The 16,970-nt window shown below is 31.7% G+C and overlaps 1 protein-coding gene across 1 annotated transcript in view; it reads right to left on the bottom strand.

Annotated features, from left to right (window-relative positions):
• Nucleotides 1-16,970, bottom strand: part of LOC137396416 (microfibril-associated glycoprotein 4-like) — a 30,828-nt gene that overhangs the window by 926 nt on the left and 12,932 nt on the right. Inside the window, exon 4 of the mRNA XM_068082685.1 lies at nt 1,930-2,056. Within this exon, the coding sequence (XP_067938786.1) occupies nt 1,930-2,056 (127 nt within the window). The remainder of the gene's footprint in view (nt 1-1,929; nt 2,057-16,970) is intronic.

The following is a 16,970-nucleotide window of genomic DNA, read 5'->3' as shown; positions in this document are numbered from 1 at the left end:
AAAAAGAATGGGTACTGTTGATTGTTGAAAAAGTAGTTCTCAGCAGGAATTGACAGAGTATAGTGTAAATGAGACTTGTTTCAAATAGAAATGTTCTAGAAATAGCTTGAAAAGCTTGGTTTAATACAATAATAAATCACACCTAATCACACAAAAAATCACACCTAATCTACTACTATCTCAAACCTGTTTTACAACGATAAAAATAATATTAATTTAAGCTATAGGCCCAACCTACTGCAATGTATGTATTTTACCAACAGCGATAAGGAAATATGTTTATTATAACTCTGAAATGCAAAAGTAGAAGTAAAATGGCAAGCTACTGTGTACTATACACAGTTTGAACGTTGGTTGCGTTGAATTTAGAATGGTTTTAATAGCGCTCTTTAACAGAAAGTAAGTATGAGCATTCACGCATCTGAAAGTTCTCTGCAAACTGCAGCAACTAAAATAAAAAATGTTCTCGCCATAAAGGGGCGTTGTAGTTCGGCCTTAGCTTGTACATATTTTCAGCTAATGTTTTAAATAATGAAACCTTCGGTGATTGGACAAAAAACATAGGCTGATAAACTGTGTACCACAATTTCAAACCTGTAATTTGGTCTATGCCTCTACATTCATTACAAAAACCTTCGAATAAATTCGATTACATGTAAACAATGCCATAGACTGGTGAAATGAGCACGGGTTTCTCATGAAATGCGCAATGCTGAATTGTTCTACTATCTGTCACACGGCTTTATTAGCGTATCGTAGGCCGGTCTTAACTTTTATTAAACCAAGCTTTTCAAGCGTTTTGTGGCAATTTTCATCCAAATTAATCTGTCTATTTGTGTATAATCCGATCAGATGGGTAAGTTTTAAGATAATACCGATGGTTTACAATGACTTGGTAACACATTTAAATAGGTTTAAATGTGTTTTGCAACGTTATTATACTTTAACGACTCTACAAAACGATGGTTAAATTTGTTGATGAGATTTCAAAACAAGGGTTCGTCTCATTGTTGATGAATAATTTTTGTAAGTTGTGTGCACATGCATTTATCATAAAAACTCCCAAACTTCGCATCCGCTCGTTTAGTCGTGGGATAAATTTTTTGTTGGTCTTGCTAGTGGTGATTTGATTGTAAAATAAGTTTCTTAAAGTCTTTGTCATGTATGATGAGTGCATTCTACTAGAGTAATTTTGTACCCTCTGAATATTCTGCTAGGTAAATAAGAATCATGTAATGTACACACTAGTATATAAATTTAAAAAACTTTAATTTAATACATATATTGCTGACAGGCATGGGTTTTTCGGCCATCAAAGCATTTTCATAGATTTTGCATCATTGGCTATAAACTAAAACTGGATTTTATTATCACATACGGAAGCTATAGTGTATGCATTAAAAATAAAATTATATTGTTTTTGTCATAGAAAACTTCCTGAAAAGAACCTAAATGCTGATAGAAGTCAATCTATGTTGAATAATTAACACTGTCACATTTACTCTAGTTCAAAACTTTTTTCAGCAGCTCAGCACATGCGATTTCTCAACTCCAAGCAATGGGATACAAGTTTTACACAGATTTTTAGCTTTATGGTCTTTAGCTGATTGAGTTCATGACCCAGAGTTAGGTTTTGGAGATCATACACAAAGTTAGATCATTGCGTAATAATTCAGTAAAGCAGATTTCTCTGTTTGGAGCCATTGGTGGAGCAGAATTTAGTATCAGCTAACTTTTTACTTAATACCTTTTTAATACATGCAAGTTTAACGGTGAATTATTCAGTTACTTTCCATAAAAATACAAATACAAATAATCATTTAGTTGAATGATGATGATAAAATATTTTTATTAACAACACCGAATCTCAAATGCAGTAGAAAAAAAGTTAACAAATATCTGATAACACTCTAGCTAAAACTTTCATACCTTCCCAATATTGAGCACAGTTGCCTCCACTGTTGTCTTGATCATGATCAGGAGTGCTGAACTTCATCCCATGATGATGGTCCAGACCATAGCTATCTAAACTCCCACGATAGCCATCATTACTAATCTGTTAGTATAGATATGTGTGAACTGTACAAGAATTAATAGGAATAATGTATTACAACTCCCTGTTTCTCTATTAAGTTATGGAGACAAACCAAAGAACTCTTTAAATTAACGCTTTTGAGTTGAGCTAAACTATAGCTATGATATGACTCTAAAGACATGATACTACCATTACTACTAAGGAGGTCAATATTCAGGACAATTACATTAGTCAATACATAACTGTCCTATAAACTGTATAGATGATTAGAAAGAATGTGTATACTCAAGAGTGTATGTATATTCCCCCTATGTGTGTCTGGTTACCAACTATTAAAGCTCTAGTATACATTAAAGAATATGTGCAAAACCTTTCAACAAAGTTCACAAAAGCTGCTAATTCTTTCACAGCTTTGCAATAGTAAAACTCCTTAAGGATAGGAGCATATTAGCCAGCAAATTTTGCAAAAAATCAGGATCACCATGAAACAACATTTTTTTTGCTAAATAATTTTAACCTTTCAACCCTGGCCGTCCGTGTCAATGTGTGTCAGTAACCCTGGGCAATTTTTCAACTGTTTTTAAATTTTTAAACTTTTGTTAAATATATTTAAATGTGCTCATAATACAATGGTAATTGGAAAAAACATAGCAAAACAATTCAGTAACTTACAGCAAATGACATCAAACATAAAAAACAGTATTTCACAATTTTAGACTAAAACTATAAAAAAATTGTATGCTTTTGGAAACTCGTAAAAATATCTACAGTAGCATCATATCCATTGATCACTTTGATCATCATTTCATGGCTCAAGATAAACTGGATAATTATAGCTAGTATCATTAAATTCTTCATTTGCATCACAATCATTTATGGCCTACCAATGAATGAGTCATATTGATTTTTTTGCGATATCGTTCCAATAAAAATTATCATTATAATGAAAGAACTGAATAAAGATATTTCAAAATGGTTAAAAATGTAAGTGAAATTTCTGGTCTAGTGCCCAGTGCAAGAATTAATTTGATTGATTTATGCTGCTACTTAGAAACAGCATTTGTGAACAGAGCCGTGTGAATATCATTTTTCCAGATGTTAGAGTCTCTGACACACCCTATGCAATGCCGGAATAACGGCTGTTAGGGTTCAAAGCTTATCATACCGAAGATTTGTTTGCTGCTAACTTGCAAAACATGTTGCAGTTTTGCACTCTTTTGGCAATTTAAATTAGGCTTGTTAAGTTAATATTAATGATTCTTTTTAAAGAGCTCCCACAAAGTTATATCAGACAACAACTTAATCATCCGCCTTGATGTTTAAAAATATTATTCACAGTAATCCACTGGTAATTTTATTTTACACGCTTTGTCAAGCCAGTATTTTTTGAATAACAGCTGAAACCTAATTTGGAAATTTTCAAACAAAAGCATCTGCTTAGTTGAACCTTTCACAAAAATGCAAATTCTCATTGGACAGCATGCAAAGCATAACTTTAGTAAATTTTCCTTCCAGAATAAAATTAATAATGTACACAAGAACTATTTTAGCGACTGCTACAAAATGCTGCTCTTTTTCAAATAACCACTGATCATCTATATTTGTAAATACAGTAATATTACCATATGTCATTTGTATTATTAGTAGATTATAGGGATTCGAATAAATTGAACTTAAAATATATCTTTCAATGGCAGTATTTGGTTATATGGCATTTCAAATAATTTAAACAGTCACTACTTTTAGTAAAACCAATTGTCTGAATACCATTTTTACTCTTTATTGTAAAAAAAGTATTGTGCTCATAAAACTGTAAGAATATTAAAATAGTTTTCATACCTTTGCAATTATTATGAGGTATCAGCAGTGTTTAAAAGTTATGCAAATAAAACAACTAATTGATATTATCTAGAAGTATATAACTACTTACTGTTAACTTATAACCATCTGCTGAACTATTTATATAAAAACTTGGCCAGATTCCAGACTCTGTAGTTCCATTCGCAGCTCTAAGGAAAATGGACAGCTTGGTGTTTGATCTGGTCAAAGCATAGATTTTATTTAAACCTGAAAGAGTTTCATGAAATATATTAAAGTGAAAACAAAAATATTTAAGTCTTTTTCTCTAATTTTGTTGCTACTTTAAGCTGCTAAACTAATCTAAATGTCACATTATTTTTGTCACAACCTCAACTGTACATTAACAAAGGAATTAAAGACACAGATAAATATAATATTTAAACCTATAGAAGCATTAATAAATTACTTTCAACAATTTGTGTACTAACGAACAAAGTAAATAAGGTAACACTTCACCAATTTTAATTTCAAAAACTCTTCTCATTGAAGTACTTCATAATTATTAAATTATTTAAGTTAATTTTTTATTTAAAGATCTAAAAATTTATATGCAGTTTACACCCCACTGTTTTACAACCCTGTTCGTTTTTAGCAAGCTCCTATCATATTCCAGCACAGGAACTTTCTAACCTATCAAGCTGAGATTCAAAAAACTATTTTAGTTTTCAACCCTAATAATAAATTTTGTTTTGATAGTTGTCACATAAGTCTTCAGTATATTTTCAGAAACATTAATTCCTTTCTAATTCTTTTTTTGTTAATGAGCAACAATATCATTAAACATAATTAACTGGAACTGTAAAAGTATGATCAAAACGTGATTATTCAAATTTTTAGTTATGAAACAAAATGTTAGGCATTTAAAAAATTAACCTGAAATGTTATTTCAACTTACCTAACCAATATTCTCCATGTATGTTACCAAATCCCGCTTGGTAACTTGTCCAGTTTTGATGAAAATCAACTGATCCATTTACTCTTTTTTGAAACACAGTCTACCCACGACCATCAATAAAGTCACACCAGACAAGAAATGGTTCTTCATCTGTATGAGATGGGTTAACTTGATAAACTCCAGGACATCTATTTCCTTGCTCATACAACTCTTGACAATCTGTATCAACAAGAAATTTGAGTTTGTTGAAAACAAACCTTGCAGGTAGTTTTCTGAAAATTAGAATATAAACCTAATCCATTTTTATGGATTAAATGGGTGTAGTGCTTTTCCTTTTGTGACGACCAAAAATGTTTAGAAAAACTAGGGTAGTTATTAGGATATTAAATATTGATTTCATCAAAATTTCCTTGGATTACTTTTAATTATATGTTACATTTAAAATTTTCTAATTTAGATTGTAATACCAGAATATTAATTGACTTACAGATGTGTCATACTAGTGACTTAAATATGACCATAACACTCGAAGTAGATGAGAGAGAGATATAAACACTTTTTTTCAAATTGCTGTTTTTTGCTGCCTGAAAAGTTTACCAAAACATATTTTTCAAAAATAGTTGCAATACAAGGACACTAAATGGAATTCTCAAAATATATGATGATATATTTGTTAAAAAAACCACTACTATACCAGGTTGGTTATGGTTGATGACAGTTAAAATAAAACATCAAGTTTTACCTTGAGGTGTTGACATTTCCCTAGTTACAGTCTGATCATTGGTTGGTTCATCTGTTGAAAGGTGTTGACTGGTTAGTTGTGTTGAAGTCGCTTCCTCTGTTGCTAGACTTTGGCTTGAAGAAGGCAGGGTAGTCTCACTTCCAGCAGTAGTTCGAGTTGTCAGGCACTCAGTCAAACTGTCTAGCAGCTTGCTATGAATGACTTCGCTGACTTCAAAATGAAATGGCAGTGAGCTGTCATCGTAAATGCCATGATTGGCCTCTAAGATTGTTGGACACTCATTTTGCAAAAGTTGACGAGCTGCGTAGATACTTTGTCGCAATTGAAAAAATGTTTGTCCTTTTCCGTTCACCCCAATGAGATGTGCATCAGAAGCAGAAGTTAAAATAATGAGTAATGCAAGACTTGATAACAAGGCCATTTTTGGAAAGCTTGGCTTAGAATGAAGGGATCACTCATTGAACATTTTTATATATAGATTCCTTGTTAAGCCCTGCCCACATTTTTAAGACTCAGTACCAAGCATTACATTTATCCTACTATACATGTAGGTCAAGCTTTAAAAACTCACAAAGCATGGAAAAGCTCAAGCTAAGTTTTGCTAGCCTATCAGATTGACTATACTTTAAAAGCTTCCAAGTTTTTTAGTTGATGAAATATTGTTGCTCAACAATAAGTAGCAGAATCATAGTTTAGTAAAACAGTCTTTGTCCAATGGAACCACTGCAAGTGTTGTGACAAATTGTGAAGTTATTAAAACTCTTTAGAACTCAAATCTTTCACAATGTTGAGTAGCAGAAAATGACTTCTGGCCAAGTATAGGATTGCTAGACATTGAGGTATTTAGACCTATGTGAGCACCATCTTGAGTCTCTCAAGCAATTGTGGTGTTGGCCTAGATTATAGATTCAGCTAGCCAGGGAAAATTTAGCGCTACAAATAAATAAATATATATATATATATATAGATATATATCTGTATATATATATGAATATATATATATATATATATCTATATATATGTATATATGTCTATATATATATATTATATATATATGTATATAAATCTATATATATACATAGACATACACACGTATATATATACATTATATATAGGCTATATATATTTTATCAGCAAGGCGGGTGGAAATGGCTACTTAAGCTCAATTAACCTATCATGTCCCCACCCCCCCGCATCCAACGCTTTAATGACTGCTGGAGTTCCACATTTTTTTATATGCCGTAGTTTTCAGTTTTCCTTCCTGTATATATACACAGCTAATATCAAACATTATACATTTATATGCATATATTGTACATATATATATATATACATATATTGTACATATATATATATTATATATATATATATATATATATTGTACATATATATATAAAAAAAATTGTATAGTATATATAAAAAACTATATGTAGTATATATACAATGTATATATATATATTTTTTTTTTTTTTATATTTTGTTATTCATTTATGAAGTTATCTCAAAATGTCTGAGTGGTGACCGGTTTGTCAGTTTTTTGGAGAACATAACTGGCTGCGCTTTTCCTATTTTAGGTTTGATATCCGTTCTATATATATATAAATCCGTATTTGAAGTTCATATTTGCCGGTGCAGCTAACAAATGCTATAGATAGTTGCTACTTAGCCCAAAGGTACAACCATGCATGTTGAAAGTTTGAAATTGTTGGCCAAAACCACGAAATATACGAAAGCAGGAAATATCATCAAAACTCTCAGAGTTGTCAAATATGACAGAAAACTTAATTATATATATATATATATATATATATATATATATATATATATATATATGCAGTAGTTTTCAGTTTTCTTTCCTGTATATAATTATACAGGTAAATTCACATGTGTATATATGCATGTACATGTATAATATACGAACTGTTAGGGCTTGTTTTCCAGTTTTACATTAACCAGGTGTTACAAAGTTTAAGATATTTAAGGGTTTAAGGGTTTAGCTCTAAATGAACCAAGAAATAATATCATTTCTGTAAGCAGTGTTCCAACTGCTGATTTAGCTGCACGTTTGTTGAGAAAAACTGCTAGTTTTGTGGTCAGATGGACAACATCTGTTGTTGTTCTCTCTCTGTGGTTGACAAAATTACTATGTTATCGAAGCCCCTTCTGAAAAAGAAAAGCATTGAACTCATATTATCTACTTGTCAAATAAACTGTTACAAGCAAATTTGTTGACACAATTAAATCTACAACTTAAAATGGAATTCCTTCCTCCATGAAAACCTAGTTTTTCCTTGATCCATTTGTGGCTAGACTTTTGTATCTTCTGTAAAACAATTTTTATCATATATGCAATAAAAGTTGAATGCCCAGCGTTGCCAGGGTAATAAAAAGTCTTTGAACAGAAAACTTACTTTCTTTAACATATACAACATTTACCATTGTAACTTGTAAAATTCATACCATGTGAAAAGTGTTTTGCATGCAGCTTAAATGAATTAAAAAAATAAAACATTTGAAAACGTTTTCAAACTTTTTCAAACATTTGCAGCTTTTAAATTTTGCATCATGAAATAGGGGTTTTGTTAAAATAAAGTAAGAGGAAAAATCAAGCTGTAGAGGTATGCAAATGTAAATGTGAAATCATCAACAAGTAATGGCTAAATATAATCTGTTTCTATGGTCTATTTTCTGGTCTATGATTATGTGATTTTAGTTCGTTTCAGTGTTATCATCATAAGGTGGAAAAATTGTATGTATGTATAGAGTGATATAAAAACCCATAATAATTATCTAATGCGGTCACTGCCTGTTAAACATCATCAAATCATCCCCATTAAAAACTTGCAACAAAACAAAATGTTAGCATTAGTAACTACAGTTACCTACAATAGTAGCTAAAACTCCACAGTGGTTTGAAGATTATAGGTGATCTGCAACAAAATGTAGCATTAAAATATATTATTTGCAGAGTTCTTACCTTCAAGACAGACGTGTAACATAAACGCTGAATATATAATTTATTTAAATTTAGCTTACTAAAAGTTCGCTTGAAGAAAATGTTGGTATTCATTTTTGTAAACCTGTAACAAAACATTTGTCACTTATCTGTTTGCGAACTTGTTTTTACTATAACAGTTGACACTGTCCATAATTATGAACTATATGTTGAACTACATTGTTTTGCAAATGTCTAAACGGACATATGTCTAAACAGACAGATGTTTAAACAGAAGACAAACTTTAAGATGTATATACATGTATATAGATAATCTGTAGGCTCGATAGCATATACGTCTTATGGACCAATTTGCATATATTCTGTAAAGTTTATTAATTTTGTTGGACAAAATTGTTTTAAAATATCAAAACAGAAATAAAACTACCCTGTTGGTGGATCACAAACACAAGCTGTTGCAATATTTATTATAAATATTGGTAACAAAACATTATGGTGGTAAATCCTACTGGGTACACTGACATTAGTAAACGTTGGTAGGCAAGCCAAGGACTAACAAGGACTGACAAAAGACAAGGTAAATAGGTAGAGACTCAGCTAACCATACAATCCACCAAAACAAGCCAATTATCAAAAGTGTTAGGCCATCCTATCTACTGACTACAAAAAGTCTGGTTGTCATCTTGTTTAATGAACTGGCTGTACAACAGACTATTTTCCTAAAACTTTATATCTATTGCAACAATTCATGCAGCTCAAAAAATTGCTAACAGGACATAAATTATACAACGTGACAGCTAGTCTACTGATAGTCAGTACACATGTAGCCGGACCTCCCACATTTTATGACTGGCTGCTGCACTGCCTATTTCCCTAGTTTATTGTTAGTCATGCAAGTAACTAGCCTACCAGCTATTACTATGGTCAGTATACCTACGTAGTAATATTGACAAAAGGCAAATTAAATGTGCCACAGTTATTCTGAATGTAGGTTGTTGATTGTTTATGGTAGCTAAACATAAATAGTAGATATATCTGTGATTTATGAAGCAGCTATTTACAACAAACTATGGAAGAGTAAAACTTTGTTGTATCAGAATGAGGCACCAAAGTTGCTATAACTATTTGTCCCTAGAACAAGTGCTGAATTTCCTGACTAACTGAAAGATGTAGCGAGTATATTCAGAATATCAAAATGAATTTCACTAAATACCCATTTTATATATTTGGTTATTCATTTATGAAGTTATCTCAAAATGTCTGAGTGGTGACCGGTTTGTTAGTTCTTTGGAGAACATAACTGGCTGCGCTTTTCCTATTTTAGGTTTGATATCCGTTCTATATATATATAGTTCCGTATTTGAAGTTCATATTTGCCGGTGCAGCTAACAAATGCTATAGATAGTTGCTACTTAGCCCAAAGGTACAACCATGCATGTTGAAAGTTTGAAATTGTTAGCCAAAACCACGAAATATACGAAAGCACGAAATATCATCCGAAACTCTCAGAGTTGTCAAATTTGCACATTTAAACTGAAATTATTGACATAACTCATTTGATTAATGAAACAAACTATTAGCGAGCACAATTTTACCAACCTTCACATTTTGTTTACTTCAAGACAGGTATAGGGACACACAAAAAACATTACTGACATAATTCATAGAAATGTAAGAACAGATGTAATGTAACGATGTAGGCCTAATATGATTATCGTAATCGTAGCAAATATGATGCAACTAACTAGATCGCACTAGAGATGGCACATTTTTTAATCAGTTGTATATGTACCATATCTATTATGTTTTTAGTATTCACTTTCAAACAGAAAAACAATTAGTCGGGGTTGAAAAATCAATAATCCTCTGGTATATGTTTTCTAGGTCATAGATGGCATAATTCCTCCTGCTATAAGTGTCACAATCATACAACAAAATAACTTAAGAAAGTATTAGCACTTGTTATAGTTGCTAACTACTTTATTACTACCAAATTAATGTGCTAATATGTTACGGAGACATAAATGTGATCTCAGATTAAGTCCAAGTAGTAGAAAGTATATGAGCTTTGACTATGTGCAGAACAGAACACATACCTTAGTATAGAGGGTGTGGAGTTTGGAGAATAAAGGGTAGGTGACATTACTATCAGTGCCTAAGAGCTACTAATAATATATTAAAAACGCTAAAAGTGCATTGCAAACATCAACTGTTCAAAACTTATCAATGTTTTTAATAAACCTTTTTAGAGCAAAGGCCACAGTTGGGACCCCAAAAAAGTTGTCGTCATTTGTTGTGGAAATGAAGTTAGTAAAACTCTAGCTATGATGGTGCTGTAATAATAAGTAAATGTTAAACTGTGAAAGCCGATAGTTCTGAGTTTGCAACAGGTTTCAAAAACTTGCTGAGAAACAAGAACAATCATTTGATCTCTATCTGCCTGATCAAACTGAAATTTAGTCCAAAAAATTGCATGTAAAAATAATTTCCAAGGGAAGACAATTTTTTATGAACAGCTCAGTAGTTATATCTATTGCTATCTATATTATTGCAGCTATTGCAGACCATAATAATTTCTAAGTTATTTTATTTACCAAAAAACATGAACTAGAAACCATTGCAGACTAATATGTTGTTCATTTTATTGTCTGATGCACATTTTCACAGTGTCTGCCAAAAATCCCCTAAAGAGTTCAGATATCATATTTTTCTGCATTGAAACGGTTCTATGAAATGCCAATAATGCTAAATATACCAACAGTATCATTTTGCTGCTTTATCAAATGTTTCTTTTTAGGTTTTTGTTTTTGTTATTCCTGTTCACACTCTTTCAATTGATATGATAGAAAGTTATTTTCGCATTTCATTTAAATAGCTGATACTTTTAAAATTAAAAAGCTAATTTTTTAGTATGTTTTAGATGTCATAATAATCTTAAATTTTGACTTGCAGTAATTGCATGCATGAAGACATTTAAAGTTCTAGGTGGCTCTCTAATCATTCAGTTGTACACCACAGACATCCAAAGAAAACCAACTTTGATTTAACAGGTTAGACTGTTGCTACTTTAACCACAGATTTACTCTACCTATGTTCATCCTATGATGACATTGATAAACTCAACTGTATTTCATTATTACTGTAAGCAACAGTGACACGTATTCATAGGCCAAAATTCTTTGTCTCATATTTCTTCTTTCCCAGCACACTTTATAAAGTCAATACTCATTATACAAAGTATCGAGTTTATTTTCCGTAGGAATGGAGGCTGCAATTAAACAATTTCTATTCACAAAACTCATTATATGTACACAAATTGTATCAATTGCTACATTTCGGTAGCTAATGACCTATTTTACATGTCATGCATAATTTTAAACTAGATTCTCTTCTCGTGTATCATTTTCAGTATTTTTACAAGCCACTGGCTTAAAAGGAAGTTGCAGACAAATCTGAAGGAGACCTTTTTAAATCTATCGATTATTTCATTTTTCTCATGCTAGAAAACCTAGGTTATTATTGCCTACAAACCTTAGTCATGTATAAATGACTCAAGCAATGTATTATAAAGATTTGTCGGGAGGCAGAGGCTTACTCGTTGTCACCTAAAGCTCTCTTACTAAGTTATTAATCACCACCACAAGGAACTACTGTATACCTTATATAACAATAAGAGATAGTAAAGAGCATGCATGTAGCTTATGGTTAGTGTCTCTGATATTACATTTACTAGCTCCTTAATTAATAGCTTGACTTTTTTATCTCCCCATTAAATTAATCTTTCAACTTCTAACACTTTTAACACTATACAAAGATTTGATATTATTACCTCACCTAATGAATCAAATATCATTTGATAACTTAAATAGCCAAAGGACCTTAAATCGTAAAAACACAAGCTATAATTTATTAATGACATACATTCTTAAGGCAATTGATTTAATCTAATCTAATTAATTAGACCGTCCTAGATGTTTCAAAATTGCAGCTAAGACAAACGTGCAAAGTTTTACATAGTTGGTGAACAGAGGGAGATACTCAGCAATATATCACATACAATACAAACTGAACTTTTTAAAAAAATGAGGGTCCTAATTGCCCATGCATGATGATATCATCGATATTAGCAAGCCCCAAGTTTGTCAGCTTTATGGAGACATGAAACTAGCTGACAACTGCTGACAGGTGGAAATAAGCATTAGACATCAGCACAAAACTTTATAGTATTTAATATTCTATGGTACACTAAAAGATAAATATAAATTGTTTTTATCTCGATGAATGCATACTAAGGAGCAATCATGTTTTTTTCTAATGATTTTAACTGTAAAACTGCAAGTTCACTAGGAAATGGACAGGCTAAAATTTTTTAGACTAATTCTTTTAAAAATCCAATATAATGGTCAAAGTTTTGTGGCACATCGGAAAAGTAGTTGCAAAGTGGTCTAAAACTTGTTAGTAATACATAAATTTATATTTATGCACCTGATTAGACTGTTGCTGGCCATGAATCTTGGCTATGGAAATGTTCTGAGTGCAACAAATACGATTCGTCAAAAAAACAGATTTTACGCTAGATCATATACATGTATATAGTCACCTAGTACAATTTAAAATACTACACTTGTATCTTCCGTGTGGGTATAAGCTTGTTAACCAGCCAAATAATTCTGGTTTATTCAACAGCCTCCCACAGAGTATTGACCTTTCATACGCATAGTGATGAGTGCATTCTTTGCAGCCTAATGATTTCAAATCAGACTGCAGGATAGTGGGTGCCCCTAAGTGAACCATTACTGCTGGAATCAATGCAAGGTCAACTTTACTAAGGAGTAATAGTTTCTCGCTGCATAGTTTGTATAGTGCAAGAAAGCTTGTGGGAAAGTCTAAAATTGTCAACAAATAATTAAAAAAGCTGGGGTCTAGCGTAGCTAAGGTTAGCTCTCTCAAAAGTTGTTTTTTTAATTATATTTGTGCAATATACATGTATGTAATAAATTAAATGCACAATTATGTGTAAAGAGATATTATCAATGGTTATAAGTATCTATATAAATAAAGATATATCACCAAGGTCAAAGAAAATATCAACCCATAATTGGATATCCTAGCATACCAGAGAACAGGAAGTTTGACAAATACCTTTAAATTAGCTTTGAGCTTTGGAGCTTTGCCGCAATTGACTTGTGTTTTTGTCTCAATTTGGAAAGCCTAAATTTTATGTGTAAGTGGTACTGCATTCATAGCTCAAATGACTCATGGAATTGTAGATGTTTTTATATGCCAGTACTTTTCATTTCCTTCGCGATATACTTGTATATATACTAAGTTACAATTTCTTTCCTAGTTTTAATTTGACTAGTGTATCACAAAGTTTAATATACTTGTGTGTAGGCCTATGTCAAAAATTGAATATAGGGTCTAGTTTTACATGAACCAAGAAAGATTCTCGTTTTTGTAAGCAATGTACCAAGTGTTTATACCGCTACTTATTGAGAACAAAACTGCTGTTTTTTGTAAGATGGGCTGCTCTCTCTGTTGTTGACCAAATTACTGATTAATAGTTTATTGCAGCCCATTTTGCCAATGGAAGGCAAGTCACTTGTTTTCTTTACATGCCAAATAGACTGTTCCTAACACGTTTGTAGACAACATTAAACTAGTTATATCTACTAAGTAAATTGGAAAACACCTTGTGTACAGAAACCAAATTTTTCCCAACGCATTCATGGCTAGATTTTTGTATAGTCGGTAAACTAATTGTTATCGTTTATATAATATATTCTGTAGGATTGATATCATACGGTAATGGTATGTCTGAATTTTCATATATTCTGTAAAATTGATTATTATTGCTGAGCATAGTTGTTTACAACATAATGAAAGATATGCTAAAGATATGCTGGTAAAATATTTATTATCAAAATCTACCGCAATAAATTATTGTGGTTAATATTACTGGGTACACTGACATTAGTAATAGCTGGTGGGCCAGCTATTACTAATGTCTAACGAAAGTCAAGAGAAATAGATAGTTTAGCAGCCAACCATAAAATGAGTTAGGGCAGCCATCTACTGACTAAAATCAGATTGGTTGTCACCTTATTTAATGAACTGACTGTAAAACAGGCTACTTTTCTAAAATTTAATTTCTGTTGCAACAATTCATACAGCTGAACAAGTATTAAGGGGTGGAAAGAAGTCACATAAGATGAAACAAGCTGTCCGTAGTCAGTAGATAGGCTAACCTACCACATATTATGATTGGCTGTTGCACTGTCTTTTTCCCTTTTCTTTTGTTAGTAGTGCGAATTGTCTGGCCTACCATCTATTGCTACTGGCAGTGTACCCAGTAATGTTAACCATAAGCAAACTAAGTGTGCTAGGTTAATCTAAACATTTGTTGCTGATTATTTATCTTAGCTGAACATAAAAAATACAGATGTAGTGATTTACAATTAACGTGTTCACACTAAACTATTGAAGAGTAAAAAATTGTTGTACCAGAATGAGACACCAAGTTTTTTTTAAGTATTCATTGCTTGAACAGATGCTGAATATCATGATTCATGGGTAAAACAGAGCAAAATCTTTCTACGATCTCACAATGACCCCTATTCAATACCGATTTTATAGCAGTAGTTGTTGACCAAATGACACAACCTCCAAATGCCTCAATGGTGATTGGTTTGTCAGTTTTGGGAAACATGACTGTCTGCATTTTTACTATCTCTGGTTAAAATTTCGCTTTTTTACATTTTGTGAAAATGGCAAAGGCATAAATTTCAGTTTTCCTGTGCAACTGCTAAATGCTCTAAATAGCTAGTTACTACTTGGCTAAGAGGTACAGCCATACCTGCCAAAGATTTTAGAATTTTAAATTAATTAATTAGATGCTAATAATTAGATGAAGCTAGTGTTTACACACTTTTAATGAGTTAAATCGTGTTTACTATGGTTTTACTATTTCTTCTAACAAAACAAAAATCAATTTGTTTGTTTTATATATATGCCATTGAATAATTTTTGATCATACATTAATTATAAATTATGTGGTACTATTTTTATATGAACCTTTTGCTACAAGATCATTGTGGTAATAAGCAGGGATATATGAATGGTATTCTAGAATAAACGCAAGTTTGTTATATAAAAGTACAGATGTATAAAGTATATAAAGTATAAAATGTACAGATTATGTAATGACAAGAAAATCAGTAGTTACTGTGTACGGAACAGAACACATACCTTAGTAAAGGGTGTGTATAGGTGACAAATGCAGGGTAGATAGTATTGTTATCAGGGCATCACCAGCTACTACTAATATATTACATGCTCTCACAGTGCATTACAAATATCAATTGTTCAAATTATATTCATAGTTTTCATACAAATTCTAGAGCAAAGGCCACATCATGGACCCAAAAGAAGTTGTCTTCTCATGTTGTGTGAATGACGTTAGTAAAACTAGCAATTATATCGCTGTAGTAGTAGGTTAATATTCAACTGTAAAAGTCGATAGTTCTGAGTTTGCAACAGGTTTCAAAAATTTGCTGAGAAACGAGATCAATCATTTGATCTTTATGCGCCTGATCACACTGAAATTTAGTCAAAAGAATTGTATGTAAAAATCCTTTTCAAAGGAACACAGCTTTATATGAACAACTCAGTAGCTTATATCTATTGCTATCTATAGTATTGCAGCTATTGTAGAAAACAATAATTTCTACGTAATTTTATTTACCAAAAAACATGAAAAGGAAACCATTGCACATTAATATGTAGTTCATTTTATTGTCTGATGTACATTTTCATGGTGACCCCTATAAATCCCCCAACTAGTTCAAATAGCATAATTTTCTGCTATGAATCAAGACTATGAAATGTCAATAATGCTAAATATACAAACAGTATCATTTTACTGCTTTATCAAATATCTGTGTTCATGTTTTCATTTTTGTTATTCCTGTTCGCACTGTTTCATTTGCTACGAAAAAAAATTATTTTCGAATTTCTTTTAAATAGCTAACACTTTCAAAATAAAAACTTGCAGTAATTGCGTGTATGAAAACATCAAAAGCTCTAGTCACTCTCCAATCATTCAGTTGTACACCACAGACATCCAAAGTAAACCAACTTTGGACCGGTTAGACTTTGGACCGGTTAGGACTTTCACCGGTTAGACTGTTGCTACTTCAACCACAGCTTTACTCTAACTGTGTTCATCCTATTATGACATTGATAATCTCAACTGTAATCCATTATTACTGTAAGCGACAGTGACACTTATCCACGGGCCAAAATTCTGTGTCTCATATTTCTTCTTTCCCAGCACACTTTATAACACCAATATTCATTATACAAAGTATCGAGTTTATTTTCCGTAGGAACGAAGACTGCAGTTAAACAGTTTGCGTTCACAAAGCTCATTAACCCTTTTGCAGGGGATACGACATTAATGTCGTTTTGCGATATTGATTCT

The sequence above is a fragment of the Watersipora subatra genome, chromosome 5 (genome assembly GCF_963576615.1).
Source record: "Watersipora subatra chromosome 5, tzWatSuba1.1, whole genome shotgun sequence".
NCBI classification, from domain to species: Eukaryota; Metazoa; Bryozoa; class Gymnolaemata; order Cheilostomatida; family Watersiporidae; genus Watersipora; species Watersipora subatra.
The sequence above is the reverse complement of the archived record's forward strand: the minus strand, read 5'-3'. Positions and strand labels throughout refer to the sequence as shown.